The sequence below is a fragment of the Stenella coeruleoalba genome (genome assembly GCF_951394435.1).
Source record: "Stenella coeruleoalba genome assembly, chromosome: 14".
Lineage (NCBI taxonomy): Eukaryota > Metazoa > Chordata > Mammalia > Artiodactyla > Delphinidae > Stenella > Stenella coeruleoalba.
The window spans coordinates 52697476-52723294 of NC_137160.1; the positions used below are offsets into that span (position 1 = coordinate 52697476).

The following is a 25819-nucleotide window of genomic DNA, read 5'->3' on the forward strand; positions in this document are numbered from 1 at the left end:
TCTACTTTTGTTTAAAGATTACATAGGAGAATGTTTTTTGCTGAAAGAATCAAGTAATGATGACTAAGCTGATGCCTGAGGTTAGTATGACTTTCAGCTGAACTTGTTCTGATTGGTAGGATGAATTATTTTTTCTATTTTTGTAAAACCATACCCAAGAAATTTTAAGCCTTTTCACTTAAAGCAAAAGCTGTTAAGCATTCAGCTCTAATTCCCTTGAGCAGCAAGGAGCTTCTCCCAAACTTCACCATCTGGATACTGGTGTTTCTTTACAGACTCCTCCTTCATTTCTGTTGAATAGCCAGCATCCTATCAAAGACAAAAAATGGAAACTTGTTAATAACCACCTAGAACAAAAGTCATTTATTTTACTTATTTCTGCTGTTCCTAGAAATGCTTTTAAATCTAAGTCAGAGGCAACTGAATTAATGTTTTAAAAATAAGTTTGCAGGTTGTTTGAAATGGGGGAGAGGGACGTCCTTTATTGGCTGCTTCTCAGGATTAGTGAACTATTCACACCCTTTGATAGTTCAACCTCTGTTGGTGAAAATGAGCCCCGATCTCTTGAATAGACGGATAAATGGCGCAGACAACACAACTGCAGTCAAAACCTTTCACTAACTTGCTAGATGGTGCCGGGGTTTTTTTTTAGTTTCGTTTTGTTTGGGGCAGGAAGGACCCAAGAAGTGCATGTTTTCAGGTCCAGCTGGTGAGGAAAGGCTGGCGTGAGAGAAGCCTTGTCGGGGGCATCCTGACCTTCAGGTCTGGGGAATTTGACTAAAGAGCGATATGTTTCTAGATATTGAAAACAGACTTGAAGGAGACAAAGCTTTGTGCTCTGGGGTCTAGCTCCTGAGAAGAGTAGGGCAGGGCTGGCAGTGCCTCCTCGGGGATGGGGGTGGGGCCTCCCTGGCCAAACTCACCTTAGGAGGCATGTAGGAAGCCTTCTTGATTATCACGGGGTACTTGAAGTGCTCGTGCAGGTGGTCGACGTATTCACACATCCTGGGAGGAAGGAATCGGGTTGGGGTAAAAATGCCTTCAGTTAGATAGTTCATGTGGTGCTGTTAGGGCAAAGGGGCGAGCACCACTAAGAAAGGATGGACTCTGCCAAGGCCTGGCTGATACCATGTATTTCTATGTAAGTCCCTCAGCCTCTGGACTTCAGGTTCTTCTCTGTAAGGTAAAGCAGTATGGGGGATTGGATGAAATGAACTGTGAAGTATCTTTTAACTTAAGGTTTTGGGAACCAAAAGGCATCAATTTAGACTTAGACGTATCTGGGATTTGGGTGCCTCTAGCCAAAAGGTGAACAGATTAAAGTCACCAAATGAGGTCCCTTCCAGCTACACAAATGATTTAGAAGAGCACAGGTTTTAGGATCAGACCAATCTGTTCAAATTTGGTGTCAGCCACTGTCTAGTTTTGTGACTTGGGGCAAGTGACCTAACTCTACTGCCTTACTTCAGCCATTGGTTAATGAACAGCTGAGATGAGCAGGCCATGTGTCCAGTGCTGGGGACACAAAGGAACTGGTAAGAGAGGGCCTTGTGGTTTCAATGGCCGTAGATACCAAGTTGTTGACTATAATATGTACTGTGTATAATCTATAAAGAACAGGCTACAGATGAAGAACCGGCCGCTTGGGAGAGGACAGCGGGCCTTGAAGAATGAATAGGGAAGCGGTGCTCCACACACAGGGTTACAAAGCAGGTGACAGCACACGGCATCTCTGTCTGGTGGCTGTCCCTCCTGCATGGTGGCATTCCCAAACAGTGAGGTCTGCTTTCAGGGGGTGGCATGAGGTTCTCACCCACTCATGGGCGGGCATAGTGCCCAGTGGGTCAGAGCTGACCCTCTTTTGTATTCCTCAAAACTTTGCAGGACCTGTCAAGGTTGGTTGGAGCCCCTCCCTTAGTCCTGCTTTAAGGAACTGAAATGAGGGGGCAAAAGCAGAATAACCTAGGAGTGTTCGTTTTTCTAGTTTAAAATATCTCAGGTTTAAAATACCCAGCTGCAGAAAGAACCATTACTTTATAGTTGAAGTCCCCGTAGACCCTCACAGGTCCCAATTCTCAATCCTGAACTTGATGTTCACCTTTCCCGTGCATGTCCTCATGCTTTCACTGTATACTCCTAGTGATCTTTCTGCACTATTGCATTTAATTCTTGGAGGAGAGAAAGGCATAATAAAGTTGTATGTCTGCAGGTGACTGGAAGGACACTGTCCTAATTTAAAGCTCACTTGGCACATGCTGAGAAATAAGACGGAACTAAAAGATGCAGCCAGATCCTGAAGACTCCAGTGTTGGGAAGAAATTGGACAGAAGCAGAGAGTATACATATGAAAGCGGGGCTTTAGAAAATCAGAAACAGGAGCTGTTTCTGGTTTCCATTTGGTTGCAGACTCTCCCCATCCCCCTTATGTACCTAGAAAACAGTAAGTCAGCTACCAGGAAACCACCCTCTAGAAGAAAAAAGACTATTCAGTAGTGGGGCTCAAACTGCCTTTGAGTTATGGGATGTGCCAGTGGCCAGGGGTCTGGCCTGGAGTGAGAGACAGTACTGAAGTTAATGCCACATCACTGACCTGTCTTTGAGGCTTGCAGAGACTGATATGAAGTCAAATATAATCAGGTGCTGCACCAGTTCACAGAGGCCAACTCCACCAGCATGCGGGCACACAGGAACTAAAAGTGAAGACAGATTTCCACTGAGTGCTAAGTAGGGCAGCGAGGGAGAAGTGAAGGAGAACCTGTGGCTTTTCTTTTGCCTGCAGGTGATTAAATCGTTAATAGTTAGGAATGAAAATCATCAAAGATTCCCTGATTAAGCCTAACTGCGAGTTAGAAAAAAGTCAAAATGGGAAACTCCAGAGGGAACCAGGCAGGGAAATGGTGTTTGGTCCGCGACCCCGCGGTGCCCTTACTGTCAAACTTTTTGGCCATCAGCAGCACTGAGAGGTTCTCATTTACACTCCCCAGCCTGCAGCTGTCGATCTGGAGAAACTGCAGGGCTTTTGCCTGTAGGAGTTGCTTAAATATCACTCTATTGTGGCACTGGAAATAGAATTAAAATACACCAACAGAAGAGTCAGCCTCGGCCTTCAGGATCTGTATACCTGGCACTGCCCCCATTCCAAGTCTCTCATTGGTGGCCTCCTGGAAGCCCGGACTGTATTCATTTTTTGTTCTCACTTGGCATGAGGTGAGCCCTGACAAGCCAGGCAGGGACCTTCTGATCACTTTGTTACAGATTTGCTGGCGGAACCACGTGTGTGTCATGTAAAAGTCACACCACTCACCATCTATCAGTGCATAACCGCCACCTCTAAGTGGGAGATAAAGCATCAGGATGAAATAAGGGGATGGCGATGAGCAGGTGGCACGGGCGACAAAACAGAAGCGTGGCAGAACGGCACTGCTCCTTTTGCTGGGAAAGCCGAGAGTCTGTTCCCTCACAGAGCTCTACTCGTGGGCCGCCTGCCGCGGGCTTTGGCAGGCACTTGTGCTTCGTTTATAAGCACAAAAAGGGAACGCAATCATGTTTACCCAGTTTGGAAGCTGGCTTTCTTAAAACCACATGGTGCACATTAGGCCTCTGCAGCTTTAAATTGCTGCCTTGTAAATTCCGAGGAGCTACGTTGAAAAAGATAAATGACCTTAGTCATAGGAATTGTAAAAGAACATGCAAACTCGACTATATATATGTCTTACTCCAGACTATGAAGTGGTCTAAGGTGACCCAATTTCTAAGATGAAGAAAATCTCCCAACTCAGAACAACAACACAGGTGATGGAGCCTAGCGTATGCCAGTGTCCCCAGTCGGTGGCCAGTGTGTGCTGACCCTGAGGAGACATCTCTTACCTGTTCTCCGGTGGCAACGCCAATTCCCAGGGGGACCAGTGCCTGTAAAATATAAGGCAACCTGATGTTATTTTCCTAAGTTTTTGAACTGAGACTCCTAATGTTTAAAAATATTTAGAGCTGAAGAAGGAAACAGCCCTGCCGTCGAGCCGTGTGAAGTTTAAGGAGCCACAGAAAGTGGTAGAGCGGGTGGGGGAGGTACACTGGGCCATCTCTGTCTGACGCCAGCACGTGTTCCATCCCACAACCAGTACCTCCCTGATTTCTCACCCATCTGGCAGCCTTTGGTTTAAATAGGGCTGCTCATGGAGCTCGCTCTGTCAGAGGATGCAAAAATATAGGGCTCCCAGAAGTTACACTTTCTCCTATGAGTGACCCACCTGGCGCTCTGGCTTATAGATCTGTGCTGTGAACCCGGCTAATGGGAGACTCCCTGAGAGACAGGATATTTCTCACATATTCTTACATATGAAAGGGAGAGAAGCCGGCCCAAATTCAGGTGAGTTTGCCCAGGAAGCGCCCTGGTTAAAGGGCTCTGTGGAAACGGATGGGCAGCCTTCTCATGGGGAGGCCTGAACTTGACATTAGCTAAGCAAACCTTTGCTTGTGAATCAGCCAGAGGAATCTACACTTTGTTTCAATCTGGGTGAGTAAAATATTTGAGTATCAGTCAGATTTCTGTATTTACAAAGTATGGGAATCAGGTCTGTTAACCTTTGGATTGCTGGTAGCCTTTCAACTGGTAGCAATTTAGTTTCTCTAAAATAAATAGAACTGTGAAAGGGAATAAGCCCAGCAATCTTAGGATCTGTGACCACCACTCTAGCAGCAGCAGCAGGTTTTTTACCTTGGAAATGGTGGCATGCCCCAGAATGTCATCAGGGGAGGTGGGCTCCTCAATCCACAGGGGCTTGAACTCCGCCAGCTTCGCCATCCACTCCACGGCCTCAGGCACATCCCAGCGCTGGTTGGCATCCATCATCTGAAAGGAGGGAGAGACCCTTCATGGGGAGGTGTGCCCGCTGCTGACCTTGCTGCAGGCTGTGGCTCCCAGGGAGGAAACGCTGCCACTTGGTGCCCCTGACTGCTGGGGCCCAGCACACACCCATAACAAAGGGACCCCAAGAGCAGCCACCAAGACGAACTCTGGCTCCAGATACTGTCTCAGGAGATGCAAGCTGCTCAGGGAGCCACTGTGAGGTCCAGAAGTGCTTGCTGGCCCTGGAGCTCCAGCCTGATCTACATTTAGAAACCACCCAAGTACATTTGTCTTGCAGGGTTCATCATTTGTAGGAACTGTTTTATCACATTCTGAATCATGCACAGTTAATACCGAGTTTGTTCAATAGTCACTTATTGGCTATTACCTACTATGTGTTTGGCACAATAATAAACCCAAACTCTACCATTAATTAGGCATCTACTCCACTAGGCATTTAATGGATTTTGTTCCATTTAATATTTATAATAACTCTATGAGGCAGTTCACATTAACCCATCTTACAGACAAGAAAACATAAGCAGAGAAGTAACTTGCTCAAGGACGGTAAGTAAATGGCGAGTTCAAATCCAGGCCTCTCACTCTAAGGCCTGGGCCCTCTGTGTGCAGTGAGACTGCCAGGAAGCCAGGGTGTGCAGAGACAAGAAAGGGCCCCTCCATCCCCGATATCATCACACTTGGAGAAGCCAGACACAGAGATGGAATTCTTTAGTAGAATGTGCTGAGTGGCAAGAGGTCCCTTGTGGGACTCTGTGGGAACCAGAGGATAGTGCGCCCAGAATCTATTCCTGTCATAAATTATTTAGATGAGCATGACCTCACAAGACAAAAGTAACATTAATTCATGTATAAATAGTGGGACTTTTGATCTTAGGTCCAGGACTCAAACTTCTATTTTAATATATGAAACATGCCTCCAAAAAAGATATAAAAACATCTTATTGTGACTATTTTATGAAAATATTTTACACATAGGAAGAAATGTTTTATAAAAATAGGTAGGAATGACTGATATTTAACATTTATCTCGGCAAAAGTTCCAGCATTTCTTGAGCAATGGCTCCCTGAGACCCACCTACCTGAAGGCGGGTTGGCGGATTTAAGAAGGGGGGGGGTTGAATGGTTGACACACCTGGGGCGCCAATGGGAGACCTGTTTGCTCAGGCGCATCTGTCCTAGCACAAAGGAACAATCCCTAAACCTGATCTTACTTAGTTCCGCAGAATAAAAAACTATCAATCAGCCCCCTCAGTTTTTTGTTTTTTTAAACAATTCGCCTACTCCAAGAGCTCAAAGCTGTACTTCTGACATACGGTGTTAAAGTTCCCAATGTTCTTTAATCCTTGCTTGAAACAAGTTGTATTTTGGCCCTGGACAAGGCTTCTCACATACAGCTGCTTACTTCTCAGTGGCAGGGAGGTTACTTACCAGCGTCTTCTCAGGGCCGATCATGTTTCTGATGAGTCGGCATCTACGGATGTCATCCTGGAGATCAGCACCAACTTTTACCTTAAACCTATAAAATAAGTTTGGTCTCATAATTTAGATCTGTCCCCTGACTTGGCAAAGACACGTGGCTTTTCTGCAGAAGTAACTGTTTCTGTCAATAATTCACAGGTCACATTTTCTAGTAAACTCTTGCCCTTTCCCAATCAATCTTCAGACAAGCCACTCAAAAATAACCCTGTAAGTGTATCTTTTTACTCAGTATCGGGGCAGTAACTCTAAATTACCTACTGTCCTGAAGTCCAGCAATGGACAGAGCAGCTAGATCTTTAATAACATTAACTGAGTTTTTTGCTGTGCCATGAAGAAGAGTTAAGAACGGAAAAGGCATAGTCAGACTTGGCGGGTGAGTTGGCATCCTCTGCCTCACTCACCAGCCTCTCTGTCCTACACACGGACATCAGGCTGCCGCTTTGGAGCCAGGATGGCCCAAGGTCCTCCTCTCCACAACGCCCACCCGCTGTGCTAACAAAAAAGCCCCTCTCACAGCCTGTGCTGTTCTCTCCCCTGTGCTCAACACCAAACACACTAAAGATGACCTTTCTATCCTGGGTGGAAGCCTTAGCTTCTGGATGCTGGGCTTCCCATGCTCAGGGGCCTAGGAATCTCTCCTCGGCCTTCTCTGACTCCTAGCGGTGTCTGCTCCAGCCTTTCCTGGGCACATGGAGGGAGGGAAGGTGCCAGCACTCACTGAGCACCTGCTACCAATCCTGGCTGTGCTGGTCCTTTTCAGAGACAGCAACCTTGAAAACCATGAGATATTATGATTCCCATTTTATAGAGAGAAAATGAGGTTCAGAGAGGTTGAACAATTTGCCCATGGTCACACAGCAGGCAGGCACTGCAGGAGATGAAAGGAAAAGGCATGATGTTGATTCCAAATCCACCACATCCCAAGCCTCTCCACTGCTTCATGCTGCCTCCATCAAGTTCTCAGTCCCCAACCCTTTACTTAGCTGAGGATTCAACCATAACTCAGTGCCTCTCACAGTTCAGTGGGTATGCAGATCACCCAGGGATCTTGTTAGAATGCAGATTCTGATGCAGCAGGTCTGGGGTGAGGCCCAAGATTCTGCACTTGTTTTTTAAAGTTGATGGGAGATCTTGTTTTTGGTCCTTACTTATTAAGCAACCTATACAAATGGTTTTCTAAATCTACCGCGAGCAGCAGGGCACGCTAGTGCTGCTGCTCCACAGACCACACCTGGAGCGACAGGAGGCGGGTGGCCAGACTGTCGCGCAGAGAGCCTGGTGACGGCTCACAGGCACAATGTCCACCTTGAGCCGCATGGATGGGCTCAGTGACCAGATCAAAAGGTGATGGTCCCTGTGTCCTGCACAGCTTCGGGATTCGGGGCCACTGCCCACCGTAGTTTACCCCAAGGAAACCCCAGGATGCCCAGGGGTCCATAACCATGAGGGAGAAGGAGAAGAGAAGGCAGAGGCTTGGTCTGGAGAGGAGGTGGCCTGGGGAAGAGGGGGGCCAGACTCTTGGGAGAAGAACTCCGAAGATAATTATTGCGACCAGTGGCTGGAAGTTATAGGGAAGCAAAGGGTCTGCTACATTGAAGCTCTTCCAACACTGAGAGCCTTCCAACAACGCACAAGCTTGCTGCCTCTGGAGGTTTTCACATAGAAGCTGAATCAACGCTTGTTACTATAGTAAAGAGTAGATTTCTAGATCGGGGCTGGAAATCAATTATCTTTTTCAACTCTGATGTTCCACGATTCTAACTAGACTCATAACTCGTCTTTGGAGAAAGAGCTTCAGCTGAAATTTCCCTGGTGTGTCCTTACACACCAGACTGCCCCGGGCGAATCCTGGCCTCCTTGGTACTTTTGGATCCTGGCTCCTCTCCACCGACCAGCCTCTCTCGCTAACTGGAGAGTCAAGTTCACCCAAATAAGTTACCTGGTCCAGCCGTCCTCCAGCGCCTTGCTGCAGAGCTGTGGGGAGAGGAGCAGAGCCATCACCACACACACACTCCTAGATCTAAGCAGCACCTTGGCCATCTCTGATTTGGCTTCACAAATGCTACGGCTGTACCATGAACCAGAAGAACCACCATGTGTTGAAATTCAGAGCAGAAACAGCTTAGCCAACAGAGCATGACCGCTTGGTGACTTTCTTTCCTCATCTCTATGGGAACCATTTCATTAATGGTCACAACATTCCTGGTTGGGGAATGGAGCATTTCTGTCCCTCTTTTTAAAGCCAGGATGTTCTGTGGTATCCACAGGAAGAGTGGATAAAAGAGTAACGAACAGAAGCTAGTCTCCCCTCTCTCTCGCTCTCAGCGGCAGGTGAGCACAGGGTGATGGGAAAGGGCAGTAAAGCAGGCAGGCGCTGACCACCCACCAGGTGCCACCATGTGCTGCGAGCATCACACCACGGCAGCATTCATCGGAATCCTCAACCCCCTCCACCCCGGACAGCTATTATTTCCCCACTTCGCAGTGAGGAAACTGAGGCAGAGCACGGTTAGGGCTCACATTGCACCATGTTATGCTGCTGCCTCTGCCCGGGAATCAGCTTCCCCCTCCAGGGCCGAGGTGGGGCTCACCAGCTCACGGGCCCAGCGTCCACAACGGAAACGGCTTTCCTTTTGCTCACATCCAAGGACCTCCGGGGCAAGGCCTGGGATCCTTAACGATTCAGAAAGGCTAAGAGGAAAACATGATGTCCCTCCAGAAAGCCTGTCTAGAAAACCAGGTTCAAGCGCCCACCTGCTTCAGCGTGGTGTCCGAGTAGCCCAGCCAGGCGCACGACGTGGTGTAGGCGGGGTAGCCGTGCGCCAGCATTTGTTCTTCTGTGGAAACACAACGCTCGTCAACATTTTGTGTTTGCGGGACCTTCAGCTTTAGACTTGCCCGTGGCTAAGGCGCTGCCCATGGAGAATCCAGCTGTTCTCCTGCCCGCCCTGCACAGGCACCTGGAGGCGGTGCGGATCCCAAGGATGTCACACCCAGGTCCTGGGATACCCTCTGGGACGCCCTGCTGGCCAAGGCCTTGCCCGTGGCGTGTGGTGTAACCCTAAAAACAGCCTTGCTCCCAGCAGTGGCCGAAGTGAACTCTGACCTAAGAGGTCACACCAGGAGGCCGCTGCATCTAGACTCAACCGTCTGTCCGTGGGCCTGCTGCAGGGGGATGATGCGAACCCCTGGACACTCAAGGACGGGGACACTCAAAAGTGCACAATGATAGCAAAAATAATGAAGAGAATTTCCTCACAACCCACCTCGCTCTTTTTTCCCAACTTGACCTTTCTGCAGAATTTCTGGAAAAAATAAAAAGCATTATCACTCTTTTAGACAACAAAGCACTCGGCCCTGTTGCTTCCATATAAGAATGGACCAGAAAGCTCCCAGCTCCTGGGGATGACTCACCATAGGCTTCCTCCTCTGTCAGGACGTCAGTGATGTACCTAAAATCTAGGCAGGATACCAGCTTCCTGGGGTCCTGGCAGCAAGAGAGCAGGTAGGAAAGGCCCACATCAATTCACAAGTGGATTATGTTTCTAAGAATCTGCTGGACATGGGCTTATTCTGACCGGGAAAGGACCTTTGGGTCCCCTTCTCCTCCCTCCCCGAAGTCGGGGCTTTGGCCTCACTGGGGAGGCCCACATTCTAGGCTGGGTCTCTGGTGAGACCTCCCCACCCCAATCTAAGTCAGTCAGTTTGGAAGCAGGTTGTACTGTGACCAATAGTACTCCGCTGTAACCCTTAAATATCATAAAAGCTCTCAATGCCGAGATTCTGCTTCTTTTAAGACCACTGGCATTGAAACGGAACAGGATCCAAAAGAATGAAAAGTCCACAGGTGGGATTTCAGGCACCTTCCTAGTGGCCCCAAATCATTCAGTTCTGGGGGCCACCTCCAACATCCCTCTCAGAGGCCAACCTTGAGCCTGCAGGTGGCTCAAAAGGTCCACGTCCTTCCCCTTCAGATGGCGCCCCCATGCCACCCGCAACCATGTCAGAGAGATGATGTTACAGCCTCTCATTTTCACTTTCCTCCAGAGAAGAGACAACGTCTGCCGGCCCAACAGTCTTCAAGGCCATGGTTCTTTGTTTTTTCTTTTTTTTTTTTTAGTAAATTTATTTATTTATTTTATTTTTGGCTGCGTTGGGTCTTCATTGCTGCACGCGGGCTTTCTCTACCTGCGGCGAGTGGGGGCTACTCTTCGTTGCGGTGCGCAGGCTTCTCATTGCGGTGGTTTCTCTTGTTGCAGAGCACAGGCTCTAGGGCACACGGGCTCAGTAGTTGTGGCTCGTGGTCTCCAGAGTGCAGGCTCAGTAGTTGTGGCACACAGGCTTAGTTACTCTGAGGCATGTGGGATCTTCCTGGACTAGGGCTTGAACCCGTGTCCCCTGTACTGGCATGCGGATTCTTAACCATTGCACCACCAGGGAAGTCCCAGGACCTTCGTTTGTTAACCACCAGATTTTCAGCAACCATCTAAGGCATTACCCCAAGCAAGATGATGCTCAGAGAGGTTAAGCAGCATGCTCAAGGTCACACAGCCAGGAAGTGGTGGAGTCCAGATTCAAAGCCAGGTCTGCCTGGGTCTGAAGTTCACTCCCCTTAACCTGCCCAGAGTTTTTTCCTCCTTGGCAGCCAGGTGCTCATCCCTGATATCAACAGGTCAGGGAGAAAGGAAACGGCAGGGGCACATCTTTAGAATTCACTGTGGGCTCCTTGCTCAAGAGTCTGATCTGCCATTTGCTCTTGGAGTCAAAGTGACCAGATAATATTTCAATAATAACATCTTGCTCGTCAGAGTTTGTAAAGCACTTTTCTCAATTGGTCTTTAAACCAATTCTACGGAATTTCTAGAGAAGTTATGATTATCCCCTTTTCACAGTTAGGAAGCGGAAACTCAAGAATTTGTGTTACACGTGGAAACAAGTGCCACAGTGGGGGAGGTGGGACCATCGGACCTCCCTGCCTGTGTGAGCACAGCTCTTTGTTACTCCAAATACCAGAAAAAGAATATTAGACTTGGGACTTCCCTGGTGGTCCAGTGGTATAGAATCCATCCTGCAATGCAGGGGACGTGGGTTTAATCCCTAGTTGGGGAACTAAGATCCCACATGCTGCGGGGCAACTAAGCCTGTGTGCCACAACTACTGAGCCCACGCGCTCTGGAGCCCATGAGCCACAACTAGAGAGAAGCCCGCACGCCACAACTGGAGAGAGAAAAGACCCACACGCCACAACTGGAGAGAGAAAAAACCCACACGTCACAACTAGAGAGAAGCCCACATGCCGCAATGAAGAGCCCGCGCGTGGCAAAGAAAGATCCCGTGTGCCACAACTAAAGACCCGACGCAGCCAAAAAAAAAAAAAGAATATTAGACTTTACTGGGTTTTGTTTGATCAGCACTATAGTGATTGATCCAGAGGCAGTGCTGAATGTATTTACTGATTATCAAAAGGCAAGTAATCCATGAAATCCATTTCATTTACAGAAACAATGAGAATATTAAAGAATCTACTTACCATGTCAACAAGTAACTTCCACAGAGGCTTGAAGAAAAGAAAAGATTTGTAAAATGTGTGAAGTACCCAAAACGTGTTAAGTACCCACTTGTTTTCTGACAGTAAATGCACTAGTGGCGAATTCCCACTATCAGACTAACACCTGCCTCCCAGCCCCTCGCCTCTGCTACCCCTTCTTGCTCAGCCCTTTCTAACCTACTCCAACAACAACCTGACTGTGGCCAGTACCTCTCAGCGGAGACGAATAATCGAACAATTCTCCATATGTCACTTGGGAGCCTGCTGTGCGTTTGCCTTTGCTCATAGAGGAAGTGTCTGTGCTGCAGGGTCACAGAGGTGCTGCCTGGAGGATTACCTTTCCCTCCTGCTTGGCCCACAGGTCCCACACGGCATTGAGAACGGCCGACGTGGCCAGATGCACCACACCCTTCTCGGGACCGATCTGGTTAGGAAGCAAAACACACCAGCACTTCTTAGAAAAGAAAAAGATATTTAGGTCTTCTAGCCAGGGACATGTTTCATGAATTAAAAGGCAGCGATGGAAACTCACTTAGAGGATAAGCTCTTTTTCAATAGTTTCTAACCTATAGAAGATTTGCAAGAATAGTACAAAGAACTCCTATATATTTCTGTCTCTCTCTTTGTATATACATATATACACATATACACATATGTACAGAAAAATAAAATATATTATATAAACTTATTTTACTGAGTCATTTGAGAGTAAGTTGCAAATATCATGCCCCTTTAACCCTAAATACTTCAGAATGTAGCTCCTAAAAACAAGGACATTCTCTTACATGACCATAGAACAAGGATCAAATTCAGGGAATATAACATTGATAGAATACTATTACCTACAAAGACAGTCTATAATCAAATTTCACCAACTGTCCCAATAATGTTCTTTCTTGTATTCACATATTAGATTTAGCTGACATTTCACTTTAGTCTCTCTTTATCTGGAGCAAATTTTCTTCTTTTTAAAAATGATATCAATATTCTCAAAGAGTACAGGCCAGTTGACTTACACAATGTTCCTCCACCTGGGTTGGTCTGCAGCCCCATCATGATTAGATTGCAACGTTGCCACCACATTTTTTTGTTAGGGCTATTATCTTTTAGCACTTGGGTAAGACGTATCCTTTAGGCTTCCCCACTGTGTGGTTACCATTTCCCTTTCTAAGTAAGGAGATTAATATTGCCCCCAAGTTTTACCATCCATTGGTGATTCTTGCCTCAGTCAATTACAGGTATGGTTGTAATATGGTGGTTTTCTAATGTTACCATTCCTGTTATATTAGTGTGTATTCGATTGTAATGACAAAGTTTCCCTTGTTGGTTGGTTGTTTGCTATCTGAACAGACTCATGGAGTCTTAGGTTATTCAGTGACTTGTACACATCACCACCACATTTCTCTTGATGCTTGAATTGTCCCAGATTCGACCAGTGGGAACTCCTTCGAGGGGATGCTTTAAAAGCAAGTTTCACTTGGTTGGCAGAAGTTAAGAATGAAATTCGAGGCAATGTGGACAATAAGCCTTTCTCTGTGCATGGACAGGAGACTGAGCACTTAGGAAAAGACAGAGCTGATGTCAGGAGACATCGGCAAGGTCTCTGCTGCTAGACTGACCTTACTGTGATAAAATCCTCTCTCTAGAACCTCATTTTCTTCATGCTTTGAACTTAGGTTTCAAATATAGCCCTATACACATAAAGGTGCTCTGGTCTTTCTCTTCTTAACCTTTGTTCTTCTCTTACGTTTGTCCTTAATAAGTGCCTCCCACAACTTCAATTCTACTCACATTATGTCTCCCTTAAAATGGTTGCCCATGGGCTTCCCTGGTGGTGCAATGGTTGAGAGTCCGCCTGCCGATGCAGGGGACACGGGTTCGTGCCCCGGTCCGGGAGGATCCCACATGCTGCGGAGTGGCTGGACCTGTGAGCCATGGCCGCTGAGCCTGCGCGTCCGGAGCTCCACAACGGGAGAGGCCACAACAGTGAGAGGCCCGCGTACCACAAAAAAAAAAAAAAAAAAAATGTTGCCCATTCAGCACTTTATCCTCTAGAGAGTCTAGACCACTTCTCCCCATCCAGGGAGCAGAGATGAGGTCCATAAGGGCAGAGATAGCTCTCAGGATCCAAATATGTCCAGATTCAGGTCTTACAGAAAGGAACAGATTACCTCAAAATACTGATTGTCCAAATGGTTCAAGCCCTAATTTATCTGAATAAAATGTTTTACCTTAAAATTGTAAACCTGTCTCTATTTTCACAAATGCTGCAATCAAAGGACATGAGACCTGAGTTATTTATAGAAGTGTTTTACAAAACAGGTGCCTTACCCATCTGAGCTGGCTGTCGCTCGTGAGCTGTCTGTAGAAGCCTCTGAAATCACCAACAATGTCCCCGAGGTCCTTGTTAAGCAGGTGGGGGGCCAGGGCATTCACAGCACAGACAACTATTAAAGGGGATTTAATTCTTGTTTAGTTTTGGTGTAAATAAATTAAGACACGCAAGCACCACAAACAATCTAATGTGGGCATTAATGAAAATAATTTTAAATACAAAAGGTACATGCCTTTAAAAATTGCCCCAAATATGTCTTCTATGGTTGTCATAACTAATAGCACACGATAGAATGACTGTTAATCTATATACTGAGCTTAATTTCTGAAAAGAGCAAACCCATTTTGATTGACAGAGCCATAGATCTGAAAGTTTAAATCACGTTCCCAAATCATTTTCCTGTTCACTTTGTAAAGTGTCCATATGTCAGCTTCAAAACCAAACCTTGCTAATTCATTGTTCCTAAGGAATAAGACTCTGACTTACAGAATTTTTTTAAAAAATGCCTTTTGCTCATTGTCAAGTATAGAAACTATCTTGAATTCACAGCATAACTCTATTAAAAATGAAATGAATTTGCAAATGGCTTAATACTTACATGTAAAATGTTAAACTACATGAAAACACTTTTCATAAACATTAAATTTCTTACCATTGACTTGTGATAGACTACATTTTTCATAACTAATTTCAAAGTTAATCTGCATTTGGGTCAGCATTACCATCAATTACTTATTTTTGGTGTTCTACTTAAAAAAGACTTTATTGTGTTATTTCAGATGAACAAGTAAAGTAACAAACTGTATGGGAAAGATCCTTCTATCCTTTGCTCAGTCTATAAAACACTCAGTCTATGTGTAAAAGGCCAAAATAATCAAACCAAGTCATCAACTTAGCCCTAAAGCAATGAATTTATTATAAAAAATTTTGATCGACTTTTGTTTGGTATAGCCACTGCTTCAATATTAAAATTCTCACATCATTTCACAGGATAGTTGTAGAGGCACAGTTTTACTATCAGTCAGATCTTAGGAGAAAGATGTTTTGAAAGTATTTAAAACATGTTCTTAGGATCTGCTTGGTCTCTGTGACGCAGCCCTCAGATGATTCGCACTGGCTCTCACATACAGCATTTAGGGCTGATCCACACTTTCTGTGTTCTCTAGGGCTTTTGTTAATGGAATGCAGACTGATTCCAGTTCAGGTGCTCAGTCCCTAGAACTGTGAGAAGACAGAGTGCTCCTCAGTCCTTGATGGTTGGTGCTCTTGGATTAAAGACATCTGAAGAGTAAGTCAGCGACTCTCGTATCATTATCTGCATTAAACCTCTGTTCTACTGAGATGGTTGCTGAAAACCATGGACTGTTCGCATCACAAAGCAAACACATTTAACAAATGTTAAGGATGGGTTCATCTTTCACAGCTCTAACAGAAGCGCAAGCAACACTAATACATTCATCTAGAGGATGTGGATTCTCCTTGCTCAAACTGAGGCCACTGCAGGAAGTTTACTAAAATTTGGTGCCTTCCACAGAAATTTGGGCGGTGGTGGTCTGACTCCAGTGTGGAGAACAGTCTGCTTCAGGTGTGCACATCTGAAGCAATGGGTGGGAAATCTGTCTGGAAACACTCGGCCTTGAAGGCAGCTCCGTGCTGACTGAGGCCAGGGTTCTCTCCTGTGACTACATCTCTCCAGGACTCACTTCCTGGGACCTCCTGCCCGGGAGGGACAAGTCAGTAAAGGCTATGGAGGACCGTGGGTCTGAGCTCTCATGCTGGCAAGAACGCTTGTGGCCATCTTTTCTCTTTAAAAATTATGCTTTTTTCACCTCTTTTTCTTTTCCTATTAAAAGAAACTATATTGGTCTCATTTATACATAAAAAATCAACCATAACTTCCCCGCTCTCTCACATATAGGCGCTTTCTTCACAGTAATGAGGAAAGCATTGTTTTCTTTCTGTTTTCTTGGATCATAAAAGATGATTAGGTAAGTAGGCTGATAAAGGCTGCAGAAGAACCGTGATGAGCTAATGGAATTTTTTTCAACTTTAATTTGAACACCATGTAACACGTTCAGTGAGACGGCAGTGGCAGTGAAAAATGCAACAAGGTTAAAATTAAAATGGGTTCCGTCATGCTGTGGTCTGAAACAGGCGGAAGCCACCTCCATCACCACAAAAGAGCCATTTGTTCCAGGCACAGAGAGATGGAAATTGATTTCTCCTGCTCGAGGCATCCATTGGGACAGTGTGGGGGAGGGGAGGGGTCAGGGAGGTCCCCACACAGTGAACTCAGCAACACATCTGTCCCAGGGACCACGTGACAGTGCAGCGTCCCTCCACTGCGGGCCCAGTTCCAGGTCCTGGCTGTTAACAGAGAGTGGTTCTCATGGCTTGTCCCAGAACACATCTTGTAAGCCTGCTGAGTTTTGTACAAACTTTGGGGGCTGCCCTGTATGGCTGGAGAAAGCAGCTTCATAAAGTGCTCAACTTACACCAGTGAATTAAAGTTGCAGGAGAAGCTGATACACAGCTCAGCAACCTGTGGGGGTCAGCGGTCACTGCCTGGGAGAAAACATCAACAGTGAATGGTTGACTTAGGGGGAGGGGGTCAGGGAATCATTGCCGAGGTGCCTCCTTCTGCCCAGCCAATTCCTAGTTACCCCTCAAGGCTCATCTCAAAACCTCACCATTGCTCTGAAGCCGTCCTGACCCTCCTGGACAATGAACTAAACTTCTTTCCGTGTAGCTTGTACTCAAAAAAAAAAAAAAAAAATAGTCCTTCTCGCACTGCACTATTGATTCTTTTATGTCTGTCTCCCTGAGAAGTTCGTGATTTCCTTCTCCTTGTACGTGGGACTCTGTCCCCTTTCTCTCTCTTTGTTTGTAAAGTCATTTCTGCAGTGCCTGGCAGAGCGCCTAGCACACAGGAGGTGTCTGCGGAAGGCCCAGCTGACGGATGACTGGACGGCAGCCCTGGGAGGAGCTGGAAGAGCCTGATGGCATCCACATAACGCTCAAGAAAGGTTCCCTTGTCCTACACACACACACACACACACACACACACACACACACATACATACACACACACATACATTCATACACACATACATACACACACACACACACCTTTTATCTGCTCGATGATACCAAAATCGTTCGGTGGGTCAAGAGTTTTCTTCTACAACTAGGCAAGGGCTGACAGTACAAATATCCATGAGGGAGGTATCGCATCACCACCAAAGTTAGAGAATCTATTTCCTCCCTTCCTGGACCCTCACCCTTCAACCTATCATAATTCGGCTTCAGCTCCTAATGAGCCATTGAAATTGATCTGTCAGAGGTCTTCTTTTTGTACATATTGAATTTTGTACACTGTGCGTGCATTAAAAAAAACAATTATGCATTTAAAAAAAAACAAGCAAATAATTTGTATGTAAATATTCCGGAGAGAAAGCACTTCGGGCAGTCAGGACTAACCGAGCAGCTGTCTGGGCCTCAGTTTCCTTATCTCCAAAAATGTGGACTCTCAAGACTGCTGAGCCCTCGTCCAGCTCTGAGAAAAGACAGGCTTACTCATGGCTCAATGTGCATTCTTCACTATCTGCTCTTCCAGATGAGAGTTCTGAAACTGGGCAGGACCTACAGCCTTTTCTGCCCAGAAGAGCAGTGAACTTGAAACCAACTCAGTGTGGAATATTCAGAAAAGCAAGTAGGCTCTCTGCACACAACAATAAGCCTTGTCCTGTGAATGCATGCCTGCCTACGTCATGTCCCTCACTCACTCACACAGTTCAGGTCCTCAAAGCTCTGCACAGAAACCGGCTGAGATTCAAGGATTCACCTGTAGTCTATGGATGACTACAAGGAGAGAAGCCAAAATCTGCTATTTAAAAATTTATCCCAATGAAATAAACCATTAAACATTGTTTTTACTCACTTCAAGCAGTGTAAATACGGAGGAAAATAAGGTCAGAACTGGAATGTAAATGAAACTTAAGCATTCTGGAACCTCAAGGGATGTTCAACTCACCAACTTCAGTGCCTTTCCCCAGAGTGAAGGTGATTCCGTAGCCCTTGAGTCCATCTTCCGCATCCGTCTCCAAGACAACATAGGCAGCTGAGTAATCAGGGTCTGTGTGCTGGAGGGGAAATGATCCCCCCAAATCCGCAAACGTGAGAAATCCCCACATAAACCCGGAATGATGTCACGTAAGAACAGAAAACACCAAAAAGAGTTCCCATCAGAGGGAACTGTTCATGGTCCCCAAAGGAAACACAGGAGCTCTGAATGGACAAAAGGAATGTCCTCCTGAAGGATGGCAGTTGGACTTGAGGTGAGAGTGAAGATCCAGGAATGAGATCTGGGAGTCTTTGGCATAAAAGTGGTCACTGAAGCCATGAACACAGAGGGGGTCTTAATGGGAGTGTGTGATGAGACAGGAAAGGCATTGAGGCCTGAGCCTTGAGAGAGAAGAAGGGGGTCAGTATAGGAAGGAGCAGCCAGAGAGGCAAGTGGTCAGCGAGGGAGGGATGGGCAGCAGACAGCAAGAAATGTAGACCAGGGTGAAGGACACTGGATGCAGAAATAGAAAGGGCAGTTCCAAGAGAAGGAAGGAGACACAGGTCAACTTCAGGTTAAGGAGGAAGTAGATGAACGGATGGAGGCAACAGGCATGGACCAGTAATCTAGGGTTCGGTGGGGAAGGGACAGAAAGGGGGTGGAGAGGCCAAGTAAAGACTATTCCAAAGTGGGAAGCCCTGTCCATGTGGGATGGAGAGGGGCCACTAGAAAAGGAGAGGCTTAAAATGAAAAGGGAACAGGCCCTGGCAGTCAGAAAAGGTGGGCATGGGGACACAGGCATAAATCAGTTCTGGAGAAGGACATGCCTTACAGAATAAAGGGAAAGATGAGAGGGATGGCTGGAGGCTGATGTGCAGAGATGGGGCCAAGGGCGCATTAGTCTTCAGTCTTTGTGGTGACACAGTGGCACAGGACTGGGTGGCAGAGGCGGGAGAGAGTGGTCTGGACAGCAGCTCCAGGGAGCTCAGCAGACAACGGGGAATGGAGAGGAAAAGTATGGCTGGGACAAGACATGGAAGCAACCTAAGGGTCCATTGACAGATGAATGGATAAAGAAGATGTGGTACATATATACAATGGAATATTACTCGGCTGTAAAAAAAAGAATGAAGTAATGTCATTTGCAGCAACATGGACGGACCTAGAGATTATCACACTAAGTGAAGTCAGTCAGACAAAGACAAATACCATATGATATCACTTATATGTGGAATCTAAAATATGACACACAAATGGACTTTACAAAACAGAAACAGAGTCACAGACATAGACAACAAACTTATGCTTACCAAAGGAGAAGGCAGGTAAGGATAAATTAGGAGTTTAGAATTAACATATACAAACTACTATATATAAAATAGATAAACAAGAAGTATTTACTGTATAGCAGAAGGAACTACATTCAATATCTAATATAAACTATAATGGAAAAGAAAAAAAAAAGTCGGGCTGGGAAGTGGCAGGCTCAGCAGAGCTGGGCTCTCTGGAACCGTAGTTAGCTCCTGCATAAGTGCTGGTAAGAGCACTGCAGGCCCGAGGGCTCCACGTTTCTTAAAAGGCTGGTAAGAAATCGTAACTGGAACCCACTGCTTGAACAAATATGGGGAACAGTTTCAGGGCTCCTTCATGAAAATACCCTACTTGTGATCAGGAAGACTCGCTCTGCTGCTAAGTGCTAAGGGAGCTGAACTGCTGAGTGCTGCGTGCAGTGAGGGTGCGGGGAGCAATCCTCAGTCATGGCAGTACTGCTGAGGACTGACAAGCAGACTTGCGATTAAGAAGGCACTTGGGGGGAGTTCCTTGGTGGTCCAGTGGTTAGGACTCTGCGCTTCCACTGCAGGGGGCACGAGTTAGATCTCCTAAGATCCTGCATGCCTCGGGGTGGCCAAATAAATAAGTTAATTAATTAATTAATTAAAAGGAAGGCATTTGGAAATCAGCATACAACACACACCATATCTCTGGGAGATAATACTTCAGTATTTATGAGCTTGCAATACAGCTGTCAGATAATAATCTCTCCTGACCCAGAGGTCATAAACCACTCAGGCCAGAGACAAATTCCATTTCCTAAGTTATTCCACAGTAAGCCAGCAACCTTAACACTTCACAAATTCAAAGAAGAGAAAAATGGAGGTCAGCACTCTTCTGCTTCAGTTTCTTCATATGTAAACAGTAATTACAGCCACAGTTATTGCCAGCCTTCTCTGTGTCAGGCTCTCTACACACATCTCATTTACATGTATAAAGCAGACACTGTTACACCCATTTTACAGATGAGAAAACCCAGGCCTGGAGAGATTGTGTGGTTTCCCCACAGCTGCTACACCTCAGAGGGGCAGAGGCGATAGCACATGATCAGGTATTTGAATTTTACAAGTCAGTAAAATTTCAAATATTTGTTTGGAGATCCACAAAGGATTGCCCAGTGGGTGTTTTTTGTCATTTACCATAACATCATATAAGAAAGGACAAATAAGGGTTTTTAAAAGCAGGAAGAACCTAATCTCAGAATAAAGGACATTCTTTTAAGTAACTTTAGCACTTTTTAACAAAAGGTCATTTCAGGTACACAAAGAGCATAGGGAATGTAATACACATCAGGGTGCCCTCCATCCAGCTTAAGAGGCAAAACTTTACAGTGTGAATGAAAGTCCTTGGGTACTCAATTCCCCTCCCTCCATACAAGTAACAGATAATCATTATCCTAACATGGATGTTTCACACATTCATTACATACCCTGCAACTTTGTTTTTCCAGTGTGCCATGTGTGAGTGGGCCGGGAGGGGCAGTGAGGATCCAGTGGGGACAGGCCTGGAGGAGACCCTGCACAGGACTCATATTTGGGAACCACTGCACTAGAAGGTGGTGGCGGCGTGGGCTGTCCCGCTAACACTCTCAGGGAGCAAAAATGCCCTTCAGTGCTTACTTTACTGCATCTCCAAAGGCTGACATCTACTTAACTCTTTATGTGACACATCCTCTATAACCATGTTTTCAGGTAATTTCATGAGAGCCCCCTCTTACACGACCCAGTTACTGCGAGTTTGTTCGTCTGGTTTTCCAGCCAGACTGTGACTCCTTCACTTCGCAGATAGGCCTCTTGGGTTAGGAGCTTTCCCAGGTCACACAGCAAGCTGTGGCGGAAGCAGGATCACCACCTAACACCCTGCCCGGGTCTTCCTGGTCTCCTTCTGGTTGAGAAGCTAGCGCTGTGTTTTAGAGTTTCACTGGTGGGAACCTAACAACATCGTTTTGCAAATACGATTCGCATTTCCAGCAAAATGAGAATTGTAAATGTAAAAACAGGAAATACTAAATGTCAGCAAAGAAAGGAACAGTAAGAAAAGAGAAAAAAACCTAGGAGGGTGGAGAGTCTCTAGATACCTTCATTCCCCTTCCCGACCTCTCCACTTACAAAAGCAACGGTTCCAAGGTTGGGAACCTTCCTGGGGCCTGTGGGGTGCCCCGAGCCTAAACGGCCCAGCGTCGGAGGGGCGGGAGGGCACCGGCGGTCAGGCAGCGCTTACCATAGCGTCCGAGCCGTGGCCCCCGAGCGACGTGGGGAAGCGCACATCGCGAACCGAGAGCCGAGAGATCCTGCCGCGCACCATGTCGCCCGCACCCCGAGGCTGCCAACTCTCACGGCCGCGCTCGAGAACTTGGCGAACTCAGTGAACTTGGCCCGACTGGAGTGGCCAGCCCAGTTCAGGGTCCCATGACTCCTACGTTTTTCGCGCCAAGCTTCCGCCCGTACTGGGGGAGCTGCACCACAGGCGGACTCGTTCGGGTTCTCCACCCACCTCGCTCCGCGTCGGCAACCCCGCAGGACCCTGCTCCGCCCAGACTAGAAACACGCAAAGTGACCTTACCGGGAGCGGTGCCCTAGAGTCCGAGCCCGAGAGTGCGTGTCCGGTCAGAGTGAGATCGCCTAGCAGCAGATTCGGGTCAGCTCAGCGCCTGCCCTCAGTCGGAAGGTCAGCCAGGATAGCCTTGGGCTAGAAGATCCTAAGGGTCTTTTAAGTGACCTCAGCCTGTTTACCACCTGATAAAGAGGCGGCTCACGATTTATTACACCCTTGCTGATGCAGAGTGCTTTAAATACATGACCTCTTATCCGCCCAACTCTACAAGTAGGCAGGTCATGTCCATTTTATTGGTGAAGGAATGGGGATTTGGAGAGATTGATTTAAGAGACTTGCCCAAGGCCACAAAGCTAGTTAAGTGGCTGAGAGTTCTAGCTGCAAACCCAGGGCTCTGTCCTCTGGGTTGCAGGGACTCTGGGGTTCAGAGCTATAGGATCCCTCTGACAGCATGGTGAAGGCTATGGACACCGCCCCCTCCAACGTGCACATGTAAGTTTTTATACCATTTTGGGGGGGGCGGGGGTCACTGACCCCTTGCCTTGTAGTACAGCAGGCCACCTTTCAGTTCCTACTTCTGGGGACTGCTTTGAAAATTAAATGTTTGGGAAGCAGTGCTGTATAGATATTCCATTAATATATGTTCCTGTTGGTATGGCAAGGATGTTTTCAGGGATACCCAGGTCACCTCTGCTGCTCAAGGATGCAAACCCCGTTGAATGAATTCCTTTGGCTAAAGACTGAGATGGTTAACTCAAACGCCTACAGAGGCTGCATGGACACCAAGAAGCAAAGGTGTGTGTGGGGGCGGGGCGTGAGGCAAGAGGCAGTCACTGCAGCTAAGGGGCAGCCAGTTAGCTCCAGCTGATTGTGGCCCTGTGGGAATTAGAGCCCGGATTGCTGTATCTTCACATTTTCCAAGGGAAGTCTGAAATTCGGATGTTAATAGGAAATAGCCCTTCTTTTCCCTGTCCTACCCACTTTGCCATTTAGATAGAGATAATTTTACATATGGATCAACATTTATTAACACTTAATTGTGTTACCTATTTGTTCACCCCTATTTTTTGCTTTCTTGATTTTGGGGGTTGGGGGTATGTGGCTGGAATATATGCTCAATTTATTTTTTTCAGAATGGGTCTCTGGCCTGGGTGATATATTCCGAGTACTTTGTGTTCTGAAGATGTCTTTTTCTTTCAGATCTGAAGGATTTTATTGTATAGAATTCTTAGTTCAAATGAATACTTTTTAAAGTAATGTTAAGTCTCATTCTTTAAAGAATACGCTGAGTTTTGGGTTTTTTTCCCACTCTCTGGAAAATGTTTGGATTTTCTCTTTATGGTTTAAAAATATTACTAATATATGTTTAGGATGAACTTAAGTATTAATCTTACTCTACAACTGATGGATTCTTTCAAGCCAGAAGCAATGTATTGCTCTGGAAAGTTTTCTCTACTGTTCCTTTCATTGGTTCTTCCTCTTCATCTGGAACTTACGTGGGTTTGTTAAGTTCAAATCTGAATCTGTCACCCATGCTTTAACTTAAACAAAAACAAAAAATCCACAATTTTTTTGACTCTTTGTTGAGTTCTGGGCATATCCTTTGGTTTAATATTCCAGCTTACTGACTGGATCAGTTTATCATACAGGGAGAGGCCTGGCTACCCAGCTATTCCAAATGCTGACCACACCCCCCATCCAAATCCCTATAATTAATAGCCCCATTACTTCTAGGAAAAATAAAGTAAAAGGGACAGGATTTATACTCCCATCTTACACAGCTAGAAAACCAGTTAAAATATTTGGAAGAAAGGACTTCAGACACTGGACCACAGGAGAGCAGAACTGTGATCTTGGAGAGAAGAAAAACAAAGCACACTACAGTTGCACCAGCTTACTGTCTGGAGGCTGGAGGCTACTGGAAAGGGGGGTCCCAAACTGAGCCTAGCAGCGTTACTGACTTGAGAAGACTAATATTAGTGTTTGAGGAGGCCAATGTGGCTGTAATTTTAGAGGCAGAAAACAGAAGGATCTCTTCTAATCTTTGGCTGAGTGTGGATATGCACATGAATTAGAGGAAATTATTCAAATTTGAGGAAAGTCACCAGAAAGGAATAGGCAAAAAAATTATTGGAGGTTGCACAAGGTAGGGAATGGTACCTATTCCTGCCAGCCAGAGTGAGAAGATTTAGTAATACATGGGGCATCAGGTAGAACCCTCAACGGGGTATTGCCTTACTGGCAGAAAAAGTCTCCTAAGACTAAAGATTGTTTTGGATCTAACAGAACTTGAATGCAAAACTTGGAAGGATTCAACTGATTCCAAGTTAAGACTAGACAAAATAATACCTGGAGTTTCCACAGGGCTTAAAATAGTTCCTGTCCCCATGAGCCAGGGTAGAAAGTGTACATGAATCAAAATTCAACATTATTTAAAGGAATGCCCCCCTCCAAATTCTAGCAACCAAAAATTACAATTTATAGTGTCCAGCATCCAATCAAATTTACTAGGCATATATAAAAGCGGGAATATATAGCCCATGAACAAGATAAAGGTCAATAAATAGAAACAGACCCAACAGTCCTAAAATTCAGACAAGGACCTTCAAGATGGAAACTACAAGCATAAAGAGGAGAGGTATGAAAGATACAAAAAAGAAAAAAATGAAAGCTACAATTTCTAAGATTAAAAAAATACACTTTATGGGATTATAAGCAGAAAAGACACTTCAAAAGAAAAGATTAGTGAATATGAAGACAGAGTAAAAGAAAGTATCCATAATGAAGCAAAAAGAAGGATTAAACAGAAAAAGAATAGAAGAGAGCATCACTGACCTGTGAGACAATAGTAAATGGCCCAATAGACACGTAGAGGTCCAGAAGTGAATACAGAAAACAAATTGAAAAATAATGGCCCCAAATTCCCAACTTTGATGAAAACTATAATCCACTGAATCAAGCATCTTAAACTCTAAGTAGAATAACCTTTAAGAAAGTCATGTGAAGGTACATCATAAATAAATTGCTGAAAACCAGGAATAAAAGACTATTTTTAGGGACTTCCCTGGCGGTCCAGTGGTTGAAACTTCGCCTTCCAATGCAGGGGGCGCAGGTTCAATCCTTGGTCAGGGAGCTAAGATCCCACATGCCTCGCAGCCAGAAAACCAAAAACATAAAGCAGAAGCAATACTGTAACAAATTCAATAAAGACTTTAAAAATGGTCATCAAAAAAAAAATCTTTAAAAAAAAAAAAGACTATTTTTAAAACATTCTGAAAAAAAAGACACTCTACATTTAAAGAAATAAAATTGAGGACAACAGAAGACTTTTTGTCAGGAATAATGCAAGTTAGAAGACAGTGAAGAGACATCTATAAAGTACTAAAGGGAAAAAAAAAAACCCTGTCAACCTAGAATTCTTAACTGAACTAAAACATTTCAAAAAGGAAGTCAAATAAAAACTTTTAAAATGCAGTACTATCAGACCTGTGCAAGAAGAAATATTAAAGGAAGCACTTCATGGAGAAGGAAAATGATATCAGAAGAAATCTGGATCTATGCAAAGGAATATTACCAAGGATAAAGGGAAATATTTAATAATGATAAAGGAGTCAATTTGTCCTGTGACGCAATAATCATAAA

The 25819-nt window shown here is 45.6% G+C and overlaps 1 protein-coding gene across 3 annotated transcripts; it reads right to left on the reverse strand.

Annotated features, from left to right (window-relative positions):
- Positions 1–171: 171 nt before the first annotated feature.
- ENOSF1 (enolase superfamily member 1) lies at positions 172–24713 on the reverse strand. 3 transcript variants are annotated; one of them, XM_079942774.1, is made up of 16 exons: positions 21845–24713; positions 18263–18371; positions 14226–14341; positions 12232–12318; positions 11877–11903; positions 9761–9833; positions 9613–9651; positions 9101–9183; positions 8286–8320; positions 6296–6383; positions 4715–4849; positions 3868–3909; positions 2930–3059; positions 2591–2690; positions 924–1005; positions 172–309 (listed from the first exon to the last, which is right to left on the reverse strand). In XM_079942774.1, the coding sequence occupies exons 1-16, from the start codon at positions 21926–21928 to the stop codon at positions 208–210; spliced, it is 1332 nt and encodes a 443-aa protein (XP_079798900.1). In that variant the 5' UTR covers positions 21929–24713; the 3' UTR covers positions 172–207. The 3 variants fall into 3 exon arrangements, with proteins under 3 accessions (XP_079798900.1, XP_079798901.1, XP_079798899.1); XM_079942775.1 differs by having other exon boundaries at positions 12232–12345; XM_079942773.1 differs by lacking the exon at positions 21845–24713 and having other exon boundaries at positions 9101–9180; positions 18263–18644.
- Positions 24714–25819: the final 1106 nt, after the last annotated feature.